This window comes from Saccopteryx bilineata, chromosome 7 (assembly GCF_036850765.1).
Source record: "Saccopteryx bilineata isolate mSacBil1 chromosome 7, mSacBil1_pri_phased_curated, whole genome shotgun sequence".
In the NCBI taxonomy this organism is placed as follows: domain Eukaryota; kingdom Metazoa; phylum Chordata; class Mammalia; order Chiroptera; family Emballonuridae; genus Saccopteryx; species Saccopteryx bilineata.
This window is the reverse complement of record NC_089496.1, coordinates 92,734,032-92,758,430: the sequence shown is the minus strand read 5'-3', so window position 1 is coordinate 92,758,430 and position 24,399 is coordinate 92,734,032. Positions and strand designations below refer to the sequence as shown.

Here is a 24,399-nt window from a genome sequence, read left to right as displayed (position 1 = left end):
TTCATAATAAAGAAGTCATTAGGGCCCTGGCCGGTTGGCTCAGCAGTAGAGTGTCGGCCTGGCGTGTGGGGGACCCGGGTTCGATTCCCGGCCAGGGCACATAGGAGAAGCGCCCATTTGCTTCTCCTCCCCCCTCCCCCTCCTTCCTCTCTGTCTCTTCCCCTCCCGCAGCCAAGGCTCCATTGGAGCAAAGATGGCCCGGGCGCTGGGAATGGCTCCTTGGCCTCTACCTCAGGCGCTAGAGTGGCTCTGGTCGCGGCAGAGCGACCCCCCAGAGGGGCAGAGCATCGCCCCCTGGTGGGCAGAGCATCGCCCCTGGTGGGCGTGCCGGGTGGATCCCGGTTGGGCGCATGTGGGAGTCTGTCTGACTGTCTCTCCCCGTTTCCAGCTTCAGAAAAATACAAAAAAAAAAAAAAGAAGTCCTTAGGGATATAGCTCCTATGTCTCCTTGTTTCCCTCCTCTCTTATAACAGACACGAGCCAAACATAATTATCACATGAGTCCAGTACACCTTGATTTCCTTCAAGGAGAAGGTGAGCACTCTGACTTCCTCAGTGTGCTGGCAGATGACCATGTGTAAATTCTGGGCCCTGCATTTTACTCTTCACATTAAGAGATAACTCTTCCAACGCCGAGAGGCAACCGGACGTACAGCATGTGCAGCCCCTACCAACCAAGTAGGAACCATTTTCTGGTTGCAAGCTGAGCTTTCACATCTCCCCCTCTTGACCTTGCATGTATTATTTTGAATGTAATGTATTTTTAAATTGCTCCGTTGTTTTAAAAATGTAAGGGAAAGCTGAATTAAATATTATTTGTGGCATTCCCTGGTTTGCAAAGGGCCTCTAAATCTGATCCCTTATATCAGGTGGATGCCTAAATTCTATTACTTGAGATTGCAAATGACTGCGTTTGCAAAATTGTAGATGCACATTTAGAGGCGGCTTCAAAATCTCAGCCCATAACATTAACTCTGTTTGAAAAGGCCTTGATTTTCCAGGAAGCAATCTCAAGCCATTCTGCCTATTCCTTAACTCTATCTCTGTCGTGGATAATGCATTAACAGCCTAAGGATGACTTGGCATGTGTTTCTCCAGGACCCTTAGTTTAAGGTCTAAATGAATTCCTAGCTGAATAGATGTAGCTCGTTTCTGCAGCAAAACATAGAATGTATTCAAGAGCAGGTGAAATCTATAGAGTTTCAATTGAGTTAGAGGTGCAAGATAGTTCACTCCAAGCCCTGGCCGGTTGGCTCAGCGGTAGAGCGTCGGCCTGGCGTGCGGGGGACCCGGGTTCAATTTCTGGCCAGGGCACATAGGAGAGGCGCCCATTTGCTTCTCCACCCCCCCCCTCCTTCCTCTCTGTCTCTCTCTTCCCCTCCCGCAGCCAAGGCTCCATTGGAGCAAAGATGGCACGGGCGCTGGGGATGGCTCCTTGGCCTCTGCCCCAGGCGCTAGAGTGGCTCTGGTCACAGCAGAGCGACGCCCCAGAGGGGCAGAGCATCGCCCCCTGGTGGGCAGAGCATCGCCCCCTGGTGGGCGTGCCAGGTGGATCCCGGTTGGGCGCATGCGGGAGTCTGTCTGACTGTCTCTCCCCGTTTCCAGCTTCAGGAAAAAAAAAAAAAAGAAAAGAAAAAGAAAAAAAGATAGTTCACTCTAGCAACTTTATTTCAAGGTAATTGTTCCCGATTTTTAGCTCCTGCATCTCTTCCCTGTGTCCTCTACATCCATAGCTGCTACCAGGCTGAGATGGGTAACTCTAGGACCCATACATCTGAGGTTTTTACAACTTAAGGGAAATTAGCACCTCTTTAAATGGGTATGTGCATTCTGGCCTCATGTGTGTTTACACACAATATCTACACAGACACACACACATATTCAGAATCAGCAATATTCTCTGAAAATGCGATTCTGCCATTAAAGTGTAGGATAGAAATACAAAAGAACAGAACAGAATAGAATAGAATAAGGTCAGATAACCTCATGATATTAAATGAGCATTAGTCAGACTGAGGAAAAGGTGCTGAGGTCTATTACTCAACCATAAAACCCCAGAGAATCTGAGCATCAGGATGCCAAGAAAATCAGGTTATCGTGGTATTTTCCTACTGTACAGGTAGACACAAACAGGAAAGCTCAGCATCTCTGGGCTGGTATCAGTATAGGAAAAATGGAAGAAGTGGTCTAAGGCAGAAGCAGTTACCTTACGTTCAAAAATAAATAAGCAAAAAATAATGCTCAGGAAGAAGTATATTGGTTATCTATTTCTGTGCAACAAATTACCATCAAACTAAGCAGCTAAAAACAAAAACAAATTTATTATCTCACTGTTTTTATGGGTTTGGAATCTAGGCATGACTCAGTTGGGTGCCTCTACCTCCAAGTCTCTCACAAGACTTCAATCAATGTGTCTGTCAGGGCTGCAGTCTCATCTGAAGGCCTGATTGGAGAAGGCTCTACATCCAAGCTCATTCACATGACTGTCAGCAGGATTCAGTTGTTCATCAGTGGAACTAAGCTTTGGACTGAGATCCTTAGTTTCTCATTTACTATTGGCTGAAGACCTCTCTCAGTTCCTTGCTACGTGGACCTCTCCACAGGGCAGCTCAAAACATGATAGTTTACTTTGACTCACCCAAGCAAGACAGCACAAATGAAACCCATCATCTGAAGTGACATCTCATCACCTGAAACCCCATGCTATTCACTAGAAGCAAGTCACTAAATTCAGCCCAATTTTAAAGGAAGGGACTACACCATGGCATGGCCTCCAGAAGATAGAGATCATTAGGGGCCATGTTGGAAGTGACCCACCACAAGGAGGAAGTAAGTATTCACTATAGATAAGACTGATCCTGTTATATGTTATATGGGGGAATATATAATAGCATAAATTGGTTAACATTTTTAATGATAGGCATGAAAGTACTTAAAATGTGTATACTTTAATATAATTATTCTCCTTCTAGTGGTGATGATACCAGAAGTATCAAATCTTAACAGTTACCAATTGCCCCTCCTCAATGTTCTAAGAGATATACACCTAAGGGATATTACAGTGATTTGCTGAGGATGGAGGCGTAAGTATTAGACAGATAGGTAAAGAGAGAGGGTAGATTATTCTGTACAAGAAAAGCTATGAGCCTGACCTGTGGTGGCGCAGTAGATAAAGAGTCGACCTGGAAATGCTGAGGTCGCCGGTTCGAAACCCTGGGCTTGCCTGGTCATGGCACATATGGGAGTTGATGCTTCCAGCTCCTCCCCACCTTCTCTCTCTCTCTCTCTCCTCTCTCTCTCCCCCTCTCTCTCTCCCTTTCTTTCTCCTCTCTAAAATAAATAAATAAAATAAAATTTAAAATAAAATTTTTTACCTTAAAAAGAAAAATAAGAAAAGCTATGATACTTCAGGAGGAGGGTGTGGATATAGAAGAGCTCTGGAATAAATGCCTCTGTGACCAAGAGCCCATGGAAAGAAAAGTAAAAGGTGAGAAATAACTACTGTGATGATCAGGGCTTTGGAGAGACAGAGATGGACAATGGAGTTTTAGGAAGACTTGCTGTATGTTGTGTGAGGCAATGCTTCTTGGGAACCCCCTTCAAGAACATGTTCAGTTAAAAGCCACATTGCTCTGAAAAGCTTTCAGTGTTGAATTTGGGTCATACCATCTAAATGCGACACTCCACAGAGATTGGGAAAGCACAGTCGAGCTTTGATTTGGGCTACCTAGGACACTGGTGCAAAGAAACAAACCGCGGTATTAAAGAAATATGCAAAAAATATCAATGAAACTGATACGTGTGATAATAAAACTATAAAAATTGTCTATGTCCAATAAAAATAAAACACAATAGTGGTAAGTATGTATCTTTACATAATGAAGTATTGCATAGGCAACTAAAAATGATAGTAATAAACATTTTATTATAACAAAAATGGTTACAATAGAACATTAAGAGCAGAAAAGGAAGACTATCCAAGTTCATATGTAATATGTTCAGGCTACACATAAAAGAGCATGTGCATGCACAGAGAGCCTGGCTTCAATAAGGACAATGAACAACTGGAAAGGAAAGGTTGCGATAAGAGCACTTGGAGTCTGTTCTCTACTTCCATATCATCTCTTTTTTCTTTAAAAGACTTTTCCCTAGGACCTCCTATCTACACATACCAGGAGGGACACACTGCTTTTCCATTCTTCCAAACCTTCCTCATAGGTTTGCTTTCTGAAAAAGCAGAAGAGAAGCTGAGTTGCCAGCACAACCATCCTAGAAATTGACGCTCAGTAAGCTGACCTTAAGCAAGTACAGTAGCGACAGTCCCTGTGCACCGGCCCATCCTCACCCTGCAACCAGGCCCATTACAGCCCAAGAGCAGTCCTCAGAGACCCTGTTCCTGTCCCTGGCCCCACTGGAGTAGGCTGATCTTGAAATCCTACTACATCTGTTGACTTCTTCAAGTGTTTCTTATTCTTAAGATCAGCCCATGTTGCGATCCAAATACCACAGTGAACTCATTGGAAGAGATGTCAGAAGAAGGTGGACACCTGGGGAGAGTGAGGGGCCACAGAGGCAAAGCTGCAAACCATACATGTTCACATTGGCTGTGCAGAGAAAACAAACTTCCCACTGCTGAATGGCAGGCCTGTTAATTCTCTCCCAGAGGAAGAGTAGAAAATCCATTCAGTTGCAGCTCAGTAGAATATTTAGAAAAAAACACACAAAACAATAGCCAGTGCTTTTTCCCATGATAGTGCAGCCCAAGCAGACTAGAAAGGTATCATGTTAGAACAGTTATTTCACTGCTGTGCTAGCCCTACAAAATGTATTTGCTGAAGCAGTGGGGAGACCTATGGGGGATGGAAGACAAGCCTGATGATCTGCCTGTTAATAAGGTATCAGATGAGTGAAAGGGTCACCCATATAGAGAAAGAAGTTCCAGCCCTGGCCAGACAGTTCAGTTGGTTGGAACATGGAGCATTGTACCAATACGCCAAGGCTGTAGGTTCAATCCCTTGTTCAGGACACATATAGGGATCTAGCAATAAGCGCATGAATGGGTAAAACAATGACCCAAAGTTCACTCTATTTGTCTACATACCACACAACAGAAGCCTTTTTTAATACCATCTTTCATTTCTGGAGTTTTTTTTTCCTCTCTCTCTCTCTCTCTCTCTCTCTCTCTCTCTTTTTCCTCTGCATGTACACTGACTGGGATCTACCCAGCATGCTCACTAGGGTGCAATGTTCTGCCCATCTGGGGCCTTTGCTCCTTTTCAACTGGAGCCATTTTTCAGTACCTGAGGTAGAGACCATGTAGCCTTCCTCAGAGCCTAAGGCCAACTCGCTCAGGCCAATCAAGCCATGGCTGTGGGAGGGGAGGAAAGGGAAGCAGAGTGGAAAAGCATATGGTCACTTCTTCTGTGTGCCCTGACTGAAGACAGAACCCAGGGCCTCCACACCTCAGGCCAATGCTCTACCACTGAGCCAACCAGCCAGGGCCCATCTTTCAATTCAAAGTCTTGTTTTTGGCATGACTACTTCTGTTTCCCCTTCAGTCTACTTCACTCTATACCATCTCTCCCAAAGAAGTAGTTTTAAAGCTTTTTGTTGTCAATTGTTTTGGTTTTTTTTTTAATTTTACTACTTTATAAGAATTATGACTCAAACTGTAGAGGAATATAAAGTGTGGTTGAGGTCTGGACTCCTGGAAGTAAATTAGGCCCATTCGATTGTTATCAGATATCCATGGGCATACAGTTTCACCTGTATGTGATTCAAATTTGCATCCCAGAAGAATGATAAATCTCTCATGTGTTGCAGCCTGTAGAACTGCTAACAAACACCCTACTTAAAAACATATAGCTTACAAATTATACATTGGAAATAGAGAAACACAATTGCTAACTGTCCAATTGACCATATCTGTTCAATTTGTGAAATCTGCAAGAAGAGCCTTGTTCCCATTACACAGATGAGGAGACCACAACTTAAAGAGATCCTGTCTCAGCCAGAGCTGTACTCTACATCCAGCGGAATGCACATTTTCTCTTTCCTCCAGGGGGTGCCACATGGATATTTCCCCTCTTGACCCATAATGGCCATGTCTCTTCAACATAAGGGTTTAGAGTTTTCAGCAGCCTTGCATTCTGTCAGTGGGAAACACATCTATGTAAAAGTCACCCTTTCTCTGCGAGTCCTATGACACCTAAAAGAGTAATTGTGGCAATTATATGTCAGACACAAAGAAGGGATCATTACAAAAATGGACATTTCAGCTACCACAGGGTTAGCCAGCATTGACACTAACTTTCCAATTTCCCCAGGGGGCATATTTGAAGGAAGCAGAGACTGGAGGTGAGATGAAGCACAATGACCAGGACCTAGAGATTTATTCTTCCTACTGCACAAAGGCAGGGGGTGGGAGCAGCAGCAGCAGGAATAGTCTCTTCTTGCTCTTGGAAGAAAATGTGGCCCCTTATCCATTTATTTTAATTTCCTTCAGAAATGATGACAAGACTTAGCCACTCCATTGGAGTTTTCCTCTCCATCATCAGGGCTTCCTAGTTTGCAGTTAGCCTCATCACCTCGAGCGTGTGTTCGAGGGACTTCTAGGCGACAGCACTGTGACACTGAGAAACTGGCCCATTTCACTGAGCAAAAGGCTGCCTGTCTGCAGCTGGAACATCAGAGAAATAAGCATCTCCTACATCCGGCTCTGTCTATTGAAAATCTTAAAAGTTTCAAGTGCAGACTAAATCATAATTGTAATGATAGTTACAAACCAATTAAGAGTTGGTCTGGAAAGGGCAAATTAACTGGGGATAGTCCAGGTGTTGGATTAAGAGCAATACTCCACCTCCTTTTTTTCTCCCAGTACTCTGAACTGTGTGCATAAAACACAGCTGGTTTGAACAGTGTGCTTCAGAAGTCACCATTTTTAATGCTGGACATAGTTTTGTGGGTACAGATGGTTCCCAGTGAAGCCATTCCTCCCAAAGACACTGATGCAGATGTGTATATGTACAAGGTACTCATCACCACTACCTCCCTGCCACACTCACACCACACCCACCCCTATCTTGTGTAAAGCATAAATGGCCATATTGTGACTTTTAAAGAGAGATAAAACTAAGATATTTAAAAAAAGGCATGGGATAGATACTACTTTCAAACATTGTTAATATTGATTTTGTTTTTTTGGGTTTTTTTTTTTTTTGTATTTTTCTGAAGCTGGAAACGGGGAGAGACAGTCAGACAGACTCCCGCATGCACCCGACCGGGATCCACCCAGCACGCCCACCAGGGGCGATGCTCTGCCCACCAGGGGTCGATGCTCTGCCCCTCCGGGGCGTCGCTCTGCCGCGACCAGAGCCACTCTAGCGCCTGGGGCAGAGGCCAAGGAGCCATCCCCAGTGCCCAGGCTATCTTTGCTCCAATGGAGCCTCGGCTGCAGGAGGGGAAGAGAGAGACAGAAAGGAAGGAGGGGGGGTGGAGAAGTAAATGGGCGCTTCTCCTATGTGCCCTGGCTGGGAATCGAACCCGGGTCCCCCGCATGCCAGGCCGACACTCTACCACTGAGCCAACCGGCCAGGGTGATTTTGTTTTATATTAAGCATAGTGCATGCTTACTAATCTCTATTCCTTTGACTTTCATCTCAACTGAAATAAAAGCAAGATACAAGGAAGAAGTATTTCATATTAGAGCAAGGAAGAGTAAAAGGTAAATGATACCAAACCAGATTTACCTTGTGACAACCAAGGTGCAATAAATAGTATGGATGTATAAAGGAACACCGATTAATAAAAGCACTTTCTGACTAGGCAGGAGAGCTAATTCTCCATTTGGACCATGTATTCACTCCTATAAAAGCTATTTTCAAAATATGCTCCACAGAAGTTTTTCTGAAAAATTTACCAGGTGTGACATGAGGAAAATGTTTGGGAGTGAAATAAGTATTGAAATCAGTAACTTAAAGTTCAGTAGTCTAAGGCTTCCCAGAGTTCAATACCCTAACGTGAATCTCGAATCTTCAGGGGGGCAGAATTGGATAATCAGTGGTTAAAATTATTTGACCAAAGAGCGTCGGCCTGGCGTGCAGGAGTCCTGGGTTCGATTCCCAGCCAGGGCACACAGGAGAAGTGCCCATCTGCTTCTCCACTCCTCCCCCTCTCCTTCCTCTCTCTCTCTCTCTTCCCTTCCCACAGCCAAGGCTCCATTGGAGCAAAGTTGGCCCTGGCACTGAGGATGGCTCCATGGCCTCTGCCTCAGGCGCTAGAATGGCTCTGGTTGCAACAGAGCGCCACCCCAGATGGCAGATGGGCAGAGCATCGCCCCCTGGTGGGCATGCTGGGTGGATCCCAGTCGGGTGCATGCGGGAGTCTGTCTGACTGCCTCCCCGTTTCCAAATTCAGAAAAATACAAAAAAAAAAAAAAATTAGTCCTGACCAGGCGGTGGCGCAGTGGGTAGAGCATCAGACTGGGATGCGGAAGATCCAGGTTTGAGACCCCGAGGTTGCCAGTTTGAGCGTGGGCTCATCTGGCTTGAGCAAAAAGCTCGCCAGCTTGGATCCAAGGTCGCTGGCTCACACAAGGGGTTATTCAGTCTGCTGAAGGCCCACGGTCAAGGCACATATGAGAAAGCAATCAATGAACAACTAAGGTGTCGCAATGAGCAATGAAAAACTAATGATTGATGCTTCTCATCTCTCCATTCCTGTCTGTCTGTCCCTGTCTATCCATCACTCTGACTCTCTCTCTGTCTCTGTAAAAAAAATTTTTTTAAATAAAAAAAAAATTATTTGACCAAAGAAAAGCAGTTTGTGGACTAGTGTTTTTCAGAGTACATTTTAGAAAATACTGCCTTTTAGAATAGGTACATAATTTTTTTTTCAAAAAGAGGGGAGATTAGTACATAGCTAAAAAGCACCTGCCCGTGACCTTCTCATTGAGGTCTCTAGCCCAGTGCTTTGCAAACTTGACAATTTGATGTCTACATTAATCTCCAGGGAATATGTTACATGCTGGCTCCTGATCAGTAAGTGTTGCCTGAGGTTCTGCATTTCTCACAAGTTCCAGGTGATGCAGATGTTGCTGGTGCATGAACCACACTTTGAGTAGCAAAGGGCCAGAACACGTGTGCCTTCAAGTGATGGGGGTGTCCAGGAAAAGGGGGTGAGGCTGCAGACAGCGCTTACCAGTAAAACCTGTTGGGGGTGATGCGTTCGTGCATGAGTTGCCAGCGTCTCCCAAAGTCCATGGAGCTGTAGAGCTGCAAAACAACGAAGTGAGGAGGGCGTAAGCATCAAGGGGCACTTGCAACATGAACACATGCCTCTTCCCCTGAAGACGAACATTCCCACACACCAGAGTGCTTAACACACCCAAGCTGGCATCTGTTTTATCCAGATAAAGCATACAAATATGAACAGTGTTATGCTTATCATCATGCCTTCTAGCCCAACTATATATCCAATTGACTGACATTTGTAAGCTAAGTATAAATCCATTTCAGAAGCCATCCATCACTCTCTGCTTTAGGGGGTAAAATCTGTAGTAGAATTATATCTTCGTTTTTCCTCAAAGTCCATGAAGTCTTCAGCTACATCTAAAATAATTCAGCAAGATTTCTTTCAAAAGTATATATTGGACAACTCCTACACGTTAGGCACTCTGGTAAATATGAAGGTAAGGAAGAGGTGGAGGCTGTGCTCAGAGGGAAAATGCGACATTTATGTAAAAATGCTCATTAGCTGGAATCTGAGCCAATGTCACATGCAAAATACCAGGCTCTCAGTTTCGTTTCTTTGGCTCCTATACATAATCTGAATGAAATGAACTCCTCAGTGCCATTAACCACACCAGGCTCATTTATACTCCCGTGTCTTTGCAAGATGGCAAAGATAAGGCCACTCATGTGCTTAAGTAAAAATTCTCCATCTATTTAGGGTCAGCACAAGCGTGGCTTCCTTTTCAAAGCCCATTCTAACCACTTTCGCCCACTCATCTTTCCTCCTTCTCACTCATCTTTTGTTTCCATGGTGCACTTATCACAGGCTGATATATGGTTATGTCTTTCAGATTTGTCGGCAGTTAGCTGTGTTTGTATTCCCTGAATACATAGAGAGTGCTCACCAAATATCTGTTGCATAAATCAATAATTAAAACATGTAGGTAAGAATGAAAAGCAATTCAGAGAAGGAGGAAAATATTCCAGGAGAGCCTCAGAACTTCGGGAAAACAGAAAAGAACCCTCTGCTTGGCTAATCGAGTCCGAGTTCACATTCACTTATATTACGGATGTAGAGTCTGCCCTCTTTGTAATGCATACGGGAAAGGCCAGCATTCCTATAGATACCAGTCAGGGGAGAGGGGTTTATTTTCAATTGAATGCCTGACAGTGTGATATCTGAATCAGACCATAAAAGTAATAATAATAATAATAATAATAATAATAATAATAGTTCAACTACATTGCTCTTTTACGCATTGGAGAATTAAGAAAAGACACTGAACGAAAATTAAGGACAGTTATTACTCACTTAAACTTCTGCTCTCAAGCTTTTTTGATTAACCCAGGCAGAGTTAACCACTCACTCCTCAGTGCCACTGCTATTTTTACTGTCTGCCTCTAGCAAGCTGTTCGCACTATGCCATTTATGGTCGGCATGCCTCTCCTCCTACTAGACTGTGAGTCAGAGAGTAGCAGGGATCGTGCCTTATTCACCCTCATGTATCAGTGGTTACACAATGCCTGGCACCTTACAGGTGAACACACAGACAAACCTCTTTCACAGTTAAGGAAACTCAATCTGAAGAAGTGAAATTTTGTTCAGAGGAACTAGGATTAAAGTCTTATAATGCCTAGCTCACATCTCCTTCCATGGAATCATAATATCTAGGCTATAATGAAGATTTCACCATATGTATGTTTCTCCCCCCAGTGTGTATAGGTAAATAAATTTTAAAAAGGCAAAAATAGGTGGCCCCTAAGTTTACAGAAATGGGATCAGTTCGTGTATATTCCCGCAATGACGTCTCCAATAGCTACTCGCCTATAGGGATCTGTCCAGCACAACACATGCAGGTAACTTTGCTGTCTGCTAAATTCTGAGACCATAATCTCAGAGCCCAGATAGAAATAATTTTTAAATGACTTTCTGGAAATTTCAAAAAGGCTTTAAGGGGCTTAAAAAAGTTTTGACCCATTTCAATTTAATTCAGCAAATATTTATTGATCGCTGGCACTATGAACTACATAAAAATGTCTCTTTTTGTCCAATGTGTGTGTGAGATGTTGTTACATATACTGTCTTCTGATACTGAAATTAGCCAATAAGGCAGTTAATAAGATGTATTTGCATTCTTATTTTATAGCTTTAGATACTGACACTTGGGCTACAAAGAGACTGCAGCAACTATATGGAAAACCAGAATGTCAATCCTGACTTAGCCAATGGCAAGTCTATACTATACTATACCAACTCTGCACCAGCTCTCAACTCTCATCATATTTATCCAAACTGGGCTCTCATTCCACAAATAAGTACTACTACATGTGTCCAAATCTGACATGGGAAAAAGAGTCAACACTATTCCTCATTGTTCTTAGTCTTTTTCTTTATTTACCAATTCAGTGACTAAAACAATAACACTGTACCATTATATTACAGAGCACAGAACCACATCCAATTCTTCAAGCAGCAAAAGGAGTAACCACTGACCATCAAAATGTAAATATAGATACAACACAAAAAAAAAGAGTGTGGGGAACGGGGCAAAGGCTAAAGCTCTAGAAGTCAAGAAATGGGCAAGATAAACAGTTAGAAGTGGAACAATGAGGCTTCCTGGAGAACTGCATTATGCTGAGCTAGGCCTTGGGATATAGGTGGTATAGACAGGAGAGAAGGTAAATAGAGATGTTACTGGGTGGAGGAAGTAATAAGAACAATGGTGTCAATATGGCCAATGTCTTGAGCTTGGCTAGTGGGGAAGCTTTTCAGAGGAAGGAGGTTGGTGATGACTGTTACAGCCAAAAGGAAGAGAAATTGTCTGACTCACTGTCCATTAATCTGTCTCTTTTTCCACTTATCCATCCATCCATCCATCCATCCATCCATCCATCCATCCATCCATGCATTCATCCACCGATCCATCCATCTGTTTGTGAATATTTATATATCTATTTGTATATAAAATTATATTGGAGTGGTGTGGGAGGAAAGTCAAGGTTTGTGAGGACCACATCATTCCACTGAGAAGTATATATCATAAATTTTACTGCAAAAACTGAGTTTTCCATGCAGAGTTTTAATAAATGAATCAGTCTCCTTCCCATGGCAGGTGTCTCAGGGTACAGATGGTCAGAATTAAGACACATGCTTCCCAATTAAATACCAAAGAGACTATAACCCAAAGATATCAGACTCTCTGTGAGTCCTGACTTCAAATCATAGCAAACAGAGCCCCAAATTCCTCCAAGTAAACCCCAGCATGATTGTGTCATCTTCTGTTGCTAACTAGAAACAGGCAAGGAATAAACCATGAGGGTCACACTGAGACTGCAGGAGTCTCAAATTTCCAGGAAAATGATCAGCCCTTCCATCATGGAGGATCCTGGTGGTGGCAGGAAGCCACCCGCCACAGGTCCTGCTAGCGCTCGGCCTAGGGAGAGGCACGGACCCTTCATCTCATGCCGTTTCCACCACAAGAAGAACAGGAGATCAGCTGCCGATCTCCTCATCCACGCCTGCTCCACCTCCTGCCTCCTGTGCCTCTGGTTTTGCTTTTTCAGCTCTTCAGTTTGACTGATGGGAGAAAAATTAAATTAAATTCTCTGCCTAGAGGCTGATTCAGATGAACAGAAAGAGCAGGCTCCGATTCATTAAGGGCCTTGGCATAGCTACTTTGTCTCTCAATCTACAGTAAGTTGCTGAGTCTGAAACAAATCTTATTCTACCAGGAGCTGGATCTTCACAGCCTCTCCATTTGTACATTCGTTCATCCATTTCTTCATTCATTCATTTATTCATTCATTCACTCACTGAAAGTATATCCAGCAACTACGATACTTTAAGCACTGAATTAAGTGCTGGGCTTACAAAGGTTAAAAATGCCGCAAACAGTGGAAGACATAAATTCAGACAACCACACTGCCATCCAATATATTTCATAATACTTATACCATTTACCTCTGTAATGGTAAGAATGTGAAAAATGGGTACTTTCTTCCTTTGGTTATCTAGGGTTTTTAAATTCTTGTTAATATATATTACTTTAATAATTAAAAAATTAAAGCTCTGCCTGACCAGGCGGTAGTGCAGTGGTTAGAGCCTCAGACTGGGACACGGAGGACCCAGATTTGAGACCCAGAGGTCACTGGCTTGAGTGTGGGCTCATCTGGTTTGAGCAAAGCTCACCAGCTTGAGCCCAAGGTCACTGGCTTGAGCAAGGGGTCACTCAGTCTATTGTAGCCCCCAGGTCAAGGCACATATGAGAATGAAATCAATGAACAATGTACTATGGAGCCACAACAAAAAATTGATGCTTCTCATCTCTCTCCCTTCCTGTCAGGCTGTTCCTATCTCTCTGTCTCTCTTTGTCTCTGTCACACACACAAAAAATTAAGCACATAGGCAACCATTCAATAGTAAGTGATATGATATGAAAATGATATGAAAATCTTCATAATATATATTTTAAAATAATATAACTATATAATTTATTTTACAATTTTATATAATATATAATATACTACAAAACATACACACATTTTCATTAACTGTATTTCAAGTAGTATTGCAAAAAACCTGAAACATATTAGACAGAAGTATACAAAAATATTAGCAGTGGTTATCTCTGAATAGTGGGATTAAAGGGTAATTTTTAGAGTTTTTAAAGCTTTTCATACTTTTCAGATTTCTTTACCATGGATATATATTTTAATTGTAACAAGTTTCTGTTTTTTAACTTATATTTTTATAATAATAACTTTCTAACTGTAATATACAAATTATATTTATCTCTACAACCAACTTTAGAGAGACAAAAATTAAAATTCCAATATTTTTCCAGGAAGGGACTGAAATAAGACAAGGCAACATGGGATTTCACCAAGATTATCGTGTATAAGAGCCCCCACCCCACCCCCGCCTTGAATAGTGTGTCAGCTCACCTGGTATTTATACAATTCTGCATGGCTTCAAGTGCACTTTCCAAACAATAAATATCTTTAAAAACATATCTTTTTTATACAATGTTACATATACCAAGCCATGTTGTCCTCCTTCCTGCACAAACCTCATTCCTGACCTCTTGCCAGAAAGCCATCCAGATCCCCTCTGGTCCCTCCTTCCCCTGCAAGTCACGGTCTCATATCTCTTAACAAGCACGTACTCAGTAGCAACAGGCACAGAGCCCTAAATGAATCATCAGAACAGCTGGAAAATATGAAAGGACACACTCTTTTCCTTATTGATTCAGTTATTAGTTCCCTAATTACATCTGCCTGCCAGGGATAAAGCATCTGATAGCTGAAGAACTAACGAGGCAATTTAATCAATGTAATAATATTCCACAGGAAGAACAAATTGTATCTGAAAAGCTTAAGTGCAAAGAATAATATGATTCTACTGGGAAGGTATAGGTTGACTTGTGTCTCCCTTAAAGAGATATGTTGAATTCCTAAGCTCCAGTATCTCCAAATGCGATATTTGATAAAAAGGTCTTCACAGAGGTAATCAGGTTAAAATGATATCAGGGTGGGCCCTCATCTGAAATAACTGATACTCTCATAAAGAGAAAAAGTTTGGGCACGTAGACAGGCAAGCACAGAGAGAAGACCATGTGAAGGCACACAGAGTGAAAGCCATGTGAAGAGAGGACCGGAGTGAGGGACCCAGAAGCTAAAGGATACCGAAGACTGATCACAGACCACCAAAAGCTAGGACTATGGAGAAAAAAAATGAAACTTCCCTACAGGTTTCAGAGGAGGAAACATGATCTTGCCAACACATTGATTTTGGACTTCTGGTCTCTCAACCTAGAGGATAATAAATTTCTATTGTTCTAAGTCACCCATCACCATAGGACACTAATACAGGCATCTTCCACCAACCACTAGAAGTAAAAATGACAGATCTTGCTCCGTTTCTCTGTTGTTTTATTGTCTCCACTGCTCGTCATTCAGATGTCAGTTCAGAGGTCTGGGTTAGGGCCAGGTTGTCGATTCAGTAGATAAAAGCCAAACTCCCATTTGCCAGTATTTCTCTGTCCTATGCATTTTCACCGCACCCCTAAGGGTATTTTTTTATGAATAAATGTGAATTTATAATAACCATATGGAGGCAACCAGACAATCAGGAAAGGCAAGAAAATAAATATGTATTTTTCCGGCAGTTTTGGGTGTTCAAGCTACATTCCCTAGAGCCACAGGAACTGATTTATATAAAAGCTCTCCCCTGTAGGCAAATTAAAACTTAATGCATAACTGACTGTCCTGATTTTTTTCTTCTTTCTCAAAACCTGTGGAATTTAGGTAGCGTCTGCTGAATTGCAGTCCAGAGAATTTTGTCTTTCAACTAAGAGGAAGCTGATTTCTGCTCAAAATAAGAAGGGCCCTGTACCTACTTCCCTGGTGGGCACAGAGCAGGGGGAAGAGACAGCTGGCTCTGTAGGGCTGCAGGGAGAATGCCCTGGGCAGTGGCAGTATTTGTGGTAGGCAGAGGAGGAACCAGGGTCACAAGCAGCAAAGACCTCTTTCCAAAGGGAAGGAACCAGGGTCACAAGCAGCAAAGACCTCTTTCCAACATGTGCCTCTGGTTCCTTCTACTCTCCGAAGAACTCCTCTCTTGATAACTGGTGGGGACAATTCCACCCAATGTTCCTCTAAGCTTGGGTACATAAGAGCTTCTGTCCTCAGCAGCCATTCCCCTTTGTCCTTAGAAGAGAAAAGGCATCTAAACCTAAATGTACTTAGACATAAGCATTCACCTAGCCATGCCATTCTTTTGTAGAAGTTGCCATTTTTCTTTCCTATTTGAAGATTTCTAGCCATAGAGGTTTCATCTCTCTCAGATGGCTGACATCATTTAACAGATGAAGGATGACATCCTTCATTTAAGCAAATATTGACCAAATGTCTATTAAGAACCAAGAACCATTCTATGGGTTTAGGATATATCAGGGAACCAACCATACAAAAAGTTTCTGTCCCCAGGAACTGTCCATTCTAATAGAGATCAAGACCTCAAAAGACCTCAAGTTCATAGTGTGACTATATGAGAGACATAGGAGAAAAATAGTACCATTATTTATATTCTTTAGACACAAGCTCATTTTGCTGGCACTTAAAACATTGAAATATATATATATTTGCTTACTGCAGAAGATGTTTCCCCTTTTTATGGAAACATTTGGCTAGCTTTTGTTTTCTTGCTCCTGACAGAGTTCAAAAAATGTTTCAGTTTCCTTTAGGATTTAAGAAAAACATGTGTAAGTGAGATCATTCTCAGCAGATGACACCTCAACAAAAGTCTGGAGAGAAACAGGGGATCCAGAGAGCTCACGCTCCATCTAAAAATGGGCTTAGTGCTCCTCACTGAGCAGGAGAGTTGATCCAATGCTGTCAGGTTTTATAATTTTCCGAAGGCTCCTGAAATTTTAATTTTTTTTTTTATGGGAAGTCTCTATACTTTTCAACTTTGGCTAAATTTTAAATTTAAAATGGATAGTTCTGGCAGGTAGCACAGTGCAGAGCGCCAACTCAATCTTAGAGACACCAGTTAGATCCTGGGGTCATTGGCTCTATTCCAAGGGTGCTGGCTCTACATTGAGGTCACGGGTCCAAGCCCCAGTCAGGGCACATATGAGAAGCAATCAATGGGTGCTCAACTAAGTGGATCAATGAGTTTATGCTTCTTTCTCGCTCTTTTTCTCTCTCTCCCTTCTTATTTCTCAAATCAATAAGAAAAAAGAAAGAAAGAAAGAAAGAAAGAAAGAAAGAAAGAAAGAAAGAAAACATGCTATAGAGCAAATGTCTTGAACCAGATGACCAGATGCTACCAATTTGTGACCTGAATCTTAGTGTAGAATTACAACTGCCTGAAGAAAGGAGTGGGATTCTTTGACCTGGAAGTAGACTTGCCAGATCCAGTGAATATAAATGCAGAATGTCTGTGAAATTTGAATTTCAGATAAAAAACAAAAAAAATTTTTTTTTGTATTTTTCTGAAGCTGGAAACGGGGAGGCAGTCAGACAGACTCCCGCATGCACCTGACCTGGATCCACCCAGCATGCCCACCAGGGGGCGATGCTCTGCCCATCCAGGGAGTTGCTCTGTTGTAACCAGAGCCACTCCAGCGCCTGAAGCAGAGGCCACAGAGCCATCCCTAGTGCCTGAGCCATCTTTTGCTCCAATGGAGCCTTGGCTGCGAGAGGGGAAAAGAGAGACAGAGAGGAAGGAGAGGGGGAGGGGTGGAGAAGCAGATGGGCGCCTCTCCTATGTGCCCTGGCCGGGAATCGAACCCGGGACTTCAGCACGCCAGGCCGACGCTCTACCACTGAGCCAACTGGCCAGGGCTAAAAAACAAATTTTTGGTGTGTGTATGTTGCATGTAGCATTAGGGTCAGGCTTTTATCTTTTTTTTAATGTTGCAATTTATCTGAAATTCAAATTTAACTGGGATCCCTGTGTTTTATCTAGCAATTTTTCCTTGAAGTCCTCTCCCATTCTTTGCTAAGAGTTTGGATGCTAACACATTCTTTTATATTATGCTTCCTTATACTTTGACATTGGATGCCATCAAGTCAATAAAAGAAACTCAAAATTATTGTCAGTATGTCCTGTAGTCAATTAACTCAAATTAGTTCACTCAACTTATCTAGCATTCATTGAGCATCTAGTGTGTGCTAGGCTTAGCACCACATGTGATGATACAAAGACGAATAACACAGGGGTCGCTGATCTCCAGAAACTCAAAACCTAGGTGGGAAAACAGACTCATCAATAGGCAAGGGAAACACAACACAACAAGTCCTGTGCCATCTGAGGTAGAGGAATGCAGGGAGAACTCAAAGGAAGGAGTGGTCAGTTCCGCTGGGTTGGGCGCTGGGCCACCAGCTGAGTCAATAATGAATGAGCAGGAGCTGGCAGGAAGGGTAAGTTCCCCCAACACACTGCCGTTAACAAAAGTGAAAAATTCCAGTCATTAGGGAAGATGTTGGAAATAAAACAGAAACATTATCTCATCCTTCTACAAAAGTACAATTCATTTGGCCCTGGATCAGCTAACATTGGTCCAATTGCCACATCTGAAAGGAGAAAGAGCAGAGATGGAGAAGGATCCAAACCAGATCATGTAAGGATTCAAGAGGAAGAGGAGGCAATAACTCTGCCAGAGTGTGGGTGTGAGGAGAAAGGAAAGGCTGAAAGATGGGCTGGAAGAGGGAAGGTTATAAAAGCAGAGAAATGTCAGGAGACACACACTTGTTTATCAAATTTCCAAACTCCCTCGTTTGAAACCTGTTGGGCAGATAAAATGTATTATGCTCACTTTGTTAAAGATAACACGTGAAGGCCGTCGCCCCAGGTGATATTAATTTGTGTTGGGGGGCAGGCAGAATCCTTGTAGCTTTGGTTTTGGGATTAAACCTGTCCCACCCTTTTTGATGTGGGGCGGTACAATCCAATCATGCCTCAGAAGGTGACTTTGTATTAGAGACCTCCCTATTATGTATATTGGATTAAGGGTTTGGATTTCTACACTATAAAATGGGGGCAAAACGAGAGCTTGCTCTCTTGGTTCCTGAGGTTAGCATGAGAGAGCAGAGAGAGTAGAGCCAGCAGCAGGAGAAGGCCACGTGGAGGAGGCCAGGAGAAGCAGCCAAGATGGCGGAGTGCTGAGTGAGATGCCAGTTTGTACAGAGTTTGTATCTGGGATAAGGAAGGAGATGGGGAACTGAGGAGAATAAGGCTGGTGAGCTAGAAACCTTTGATTTTAGGAAACTCGGATAAGTCAGTGGCTTTGTGAGCACTGCACGTGATTAGGTTTTGGAGCCCAGTGTGTATTTTTACTTGCCCGCCGGGTGCAAGCTAGAATTAAAGACTATGGCCCACCAGTTTGTGGCCCCGCTGTTTCTTTGCCGACTGTCCGAATCCAATGCGAACCTGCATGGGCCAGGCGGCTGTGATGGTGGCCCTGGCCATGGCTTCTGGCTTTACAAAACCTAAGAGGTAAAATTACAACACCAAACAAACAAGAACTATGTACTTTTAAAAGTAAATTTAGAAGAGTCATGACTATAGGAATATGATTTATTTTTTTAAAAGTCTCCATTATATTCTATAAATGATATCAAACAGGGTTTGAGACTCAGTGTTTCTTAGAAATTTTCATCAACACATCTCCAACAGCCAAAGGGAATAAAGCATCTCATCAGAAATCTGGGGGTTTGATATTAAGCAGTCTAGTAAAAGAAACATAAATATTTTATCTAGAGATATAACTATTTTTAAGTCTCTAATTATACCCACAAAATTAATTACATGTATATTTTGTGGAGTTCTGTATAAGATATTTGTATTTAGAATAAAAGATTAATCTTTAAGTGAAGTATACTCTCCAGAAAGACACTCTATACCTATTATACTTTCTTTTAATTGCTGCCCCGAGGGGTGTATTTTTGAGCCCCAGTATGAGGAAGAAGGAAAAGTGATACTAAGAATGTCTGATGTGTAATTAGAAACTGGGTGTTTTGATGGGGGTGACTCATTTAACTGTCTCCATTGTGCTTTGTGCAGGGTAACTACAAGCAGAGTTGTGAATATTTCTTGGTGTCTATGACAACTGGAACCCTGGACTTGATATTGGGAGGCACCATATGGGCAGGGTTTTCATTTAAGTCTCTTTACTTTTAAGGAACAAGGGGGAGGGAAACGTAGTTTTGGCGATGCCATACTTGCAAGAAAGTAGTTGCATTAGATTCTGTCAGCTAACATGGTAAGACTTATTTTACCTCATGATGCCTCCAGCTTCAAAGGCTACATGTTATTTACATAACCAAAGCCTTCTGTCTCCCCAGTGTCCTACTGCCTGGTACTGGTGCTGGTGCCTCGAAAGGCCCATTTGAGAACACAAAGCACAGATGATGCTTGCACCCATAGTCCCCAAAACCAACTGTGCAATATAGAGTGCTTTTCTCCAGTTGGACATGGAGAATGGGGCTCATAACAACATTGATGTCAACAGGGTGGCACCATGCTCAATTCCCACTGGCCTTCTCCTCTAAGTTTCAGCCACCCTGACCCTCTTTGGGCTTCTGAAATGTACCATGGACTCTGTCCAATCTCAGGGATTTGCACGTTCTGTCCCCTCTACCTAAAAGCTCCTCCTTTTCTAAGCACTTCTCCCTCTTTTCATTCATGTCCTGAACTCCAACTCATATGTCAGGTATCAGCAGAAAGAACACTTCCTAAGGGAAGCCCTCTTTGGTCCTTGTCTGCCCAGACAGCACCAGATCCACCTATTATCTGTGCTCATGGCTCTCCATTCTCTTATTTCAGAACATTCATCAAAGTATAAAATTATATACTTGTATAATTATATGATCTATGTTTATCTCCCATTCATGTAGTGAAGGTTGCTATTTTAATAGTCCCATGGGCTTAACACAGTGCCAGGTACCATTGAAAAGATGCTCAATAAATATTTTCTGAATGAATGCATGAATATTCCTCTTCAAGTCTTCAAAATTCTATTCCTTCCACCCGAAAGTCTCCTTCCCTTCCCCAATTTATCTAATTCTACCCTACATTCAATATTGGTTCCAATCATCTCCTTTCTGAAGCCATCCTGTACCACACTTAGCCAAAAGAGGCAAGATTACAACAGCAATACTAGATGATTACTTCTAAAAGCAAATTCATAAAACCCATCACCACCATACAAAGTTGGCGAGAAGGAGAGTCTCCCATAAACAGTATCTCTCACCTCATATTTAACACCCCGTGTCCAACCTGAATCTAACAACAGGTTTTGCTTACAAATGCTCAACTTTTCATTTAACTCATCCAAATATTGATCTATTCACTTACACACTTATGCTTCAAAACTTCAGATACTCTCTTTAAATAAAATAGAGGCTCCTGGATGAGAGGAATCACATCTGCAATCCCGATGCCCCCCTCACAGAATCTGCCACTGGGCTGCCCAACAAAATAGAATCAGAGAACAATAAACTTTTTATAGCTGACAGTGGTCTTAGAGATCATCTGGAGAATTCTTTTACACATGAGAATCTAAGGCTCAGAAAACCCAAGTGACTTGCCTAATGTCCCACAGCTATTTAGTTGTGGAACAGGAGTTCAAATCCAAAGTCCAGATTTCCACTTTACTGCTCTTTTTTACTATACAGTGTTCCTCTGTGTTGTTGTTGACTGCTTGATTTTAAAAGAATAAACAAGTTCATATAACCTCACAGTAATAATGGCTCATTTGGCATGAATGACACTGTACCTTGAATTTATCTAGCCCTTTTATTTACAAATCTTTTCCACAATTCATGTTATCCTCTTTTATACTGAAAAGTATTTTCTGAGTTAACAGTTGCATAAAATAATCCTACAATTTACATAGCATGTACCAAAATCCATTCTTTTGTCTCCACAGTCCTATTTTCTTGACCATTTTCCATTGCAGTCCGATCGTATTCATTTTTATACATTACGATTCAGAAATGTCTCGTTCCTTCGTGAGCTGACTTTATTTGTTCTGGCCTACGTCCCCCTCCTCCTGACTTCACCTGTGTTTTCTCTCTCTTTAATGGTTTGGTTTCCCATCACACCTGTATTAACATCCACTTCATAGTCTACGACTATCCTGCCCTTGTCACGGTGTCTAATTTGTCCTCAACTCTTTTCCAAGTTCAGACTATTTCTCCTTTCCAAAGGACTGAATTTAGAAGAGGTAAGAATGAGCTTACATCTCTCTGTTTTAGTTCATTTATTTAACTTAAGTGACTATCTCTAAGTATTGAAATAATAACATCTGCTTTCAATTTGGAAGAGATGAAGGTTTTACTATCCCTGGCATATGAAACACCATTTGAAACATATCACCAGCTGGACCCCGAAATATGCTCATCATTGTAATAGTACTATGTGGCTAGGAAATCTAAGAGTTCTTTCAAACTCCAGATAGTAAAGAAAACATAGTGTGTACTTTAAAGGCTAGTCTTTCAAAGGAATAGGAAAAAAATAAAAAATAAACTAATTATGGAGGATTTTCACAGACAGGAATTCATGTATATGTTGTCTAGTTGAATTGAAGCAGAATAAACATTGTTGGATGGTTATGTCTGTTGACACTTCCTGGAGGAAAACACAAAGGCCCCAAGGGCTTTATAAACTTGCTCAAGATCCCCAAGCTAATTCTAGGACACCTGATTTTAAAATCAGTGCTCATTTTAAAACACCTAGCTGCCATCAAAAATATATGTTTTCAAGAAAATACCCTAACTTGTGAAGGTACTCAAACCATGTCCTAGAAGAAAAGTTGTAGAAATTTGCAATTGTTGACCCAAAAAACTGACCAATGGGCACAGAGGTTTATAACTGTTTTCCGATGTGGGATAGTGTTCTGGGAAAGGACAATGAGACTTCCTTCTGGGCTACATTAGAAGGCAGAAGGAGGTCCAGAAGATCAAATGGTGATGGAAGTAAATGGTGGCTTGATATAAGAAATAATACTCTAATGGAAAGAGCTCCCAGAGGTGGGGAGAAGCTGCCTTCCATGGCATTGAGTTCTCCAGGGAGTTAGGGGATGTGTTTGAGAATAAGACGGATGAGTACTTTGGTCAAGGTGATATTGCCAGGAAATTGAAGTGTCAGTTGGGATTTAAACCAATGAGATTTTGGATCCTTCATCCAAGAGCAATAATCCGAGGAAGAGGACCCAAGGGAATAGACTACTGATGCTCCCTAACATTTGTAAGAGCTGGCAGATAAATGGTTTTAGAAGGCCCTCAAATGTTGTGAGAAAGGCCCAGGACTCTGTGTGGCAGGCTTTGATGGGTTCATTTAGCCTCCCTGTCCCTACAGCCTTTAAAAGGGGATTTCCATGTCCTCCCTTTAAAAGCTAGAAGTTATGTCCCCACATCATAAATTGAGACTTCAGTGCAGTGTTCCAGCTCTGAGTGTAGTCTCTAAGAAACCGTAGGTACCTATCCTTCGAAATGCTGCCATCCCCAGGTAAACAAACCTGTGCTATCCTAATGGAAGATGAAATGCCACATAAACAAGAACACAGGTATCCCAGCGAAGGCCATTCAGACCAGGATACAGCCAGCTGAGCTCTAAACATAAGAGAGCCCAGCCAAGACCAGCACAGCTACCTGTTCAACCACAGCTGATCACAGACACATAAATAAATCTTGCTGAGACCACAGATACCATCCAACTAACCCACAGAGTTATAATCAATCATGAGTGTTTACTGTTTTAAGTCTCTAGGTTGAGGAAATCTTGGTTATGCAGCACTAGCTAGCTGTTACACGGCTTAGATTCAGGTCTTAACTCTATTAATGACCTAACTAGTCTGTTTTGAGGAAGACTTTAAATTCCTCAGTCTCAGTCTTTTTATATAATTATGATGAATGGCTTTCTCTAGAATAATGGATCTCAAATTTCAAAGTTACCAAAATACCTGTTTAAAGTGTACATTACAGCAACACCTCCAAAATTCTGATTTAGAAGCTCAAGTGTAGAGCCCAGAAATCTGCATTTTAACAAGCTAGTAGATGAATCTAGTAGAAATGCAAATGTTAAGAGAGCACACATTAAGAAATTCTATTCTGGATAAATTTAGGAAAGATAGACATTTATGATTAAGCCTTTTTCCCTGCCTTTAGTCACCCTTCCCTCCATCATAGCCAAGTATTTGGAGTTCATTAGAGAAGGGAGTACTTGCTCTAGGACCCATTAGAGAAAAGTGACTTGACCTTATTTCAGACACCTTTTGACTCATGGGTAAACCACTCCTAGCTTCACCACAGAAGCCATGGCCTTGACAAAGGAAATAGACAAACTGTTTCCACTCAAAACCATTCTGTCCAACTGCCAATGCTGGAGCACAATTACATAGCAAAAAGCATAGCTTCAGCTAAAATGCACAGTAACAGCTGGACTGTGATTCCTGAAAGTACAGTACATTTATTACAGAGATAATTAGACTTCCCTCTAGATACAAAAGTGATATGGTCTGTGCATTAAGCAAAGGGTGACTTACCGCAGCCCGGACAATCCTGCACAAAGCTTTCAAACTGGGCTGATCCTTGGATTCTACAAAGAGGTAAGCAGGGAGCTGGGGTAGAAGTGCAAGGCAACAACTGCTCTGATGTTCTT

At 42.1% G+C, this 24,399-nt stretch overlaps 1 protein-coding gene across 1 annotated transcript in view; it reads right to left on the bottom strand.

Moving 5' to 3' along the window:
* SORCS3 (sortilin related VPS10 domain containing receptor 3) overlaps window positions 1–24,399 on the bottom strand; it is a 620,103-nt gene that overhangs the window by 207,967 nt on the left and 387,737 nt on the right. Inside the window, exon 5 of the mRNA XM_066239920.1 lies at window positions 9,199–9,272. Within this exon, the coding sequence (XP_066096017.1) occupies window positions 9,199–9,272 (74 nt within the window). The remainder of the gene's footprint in view (window positions 1–9,198; window positions 9,273–24,399) is intronic.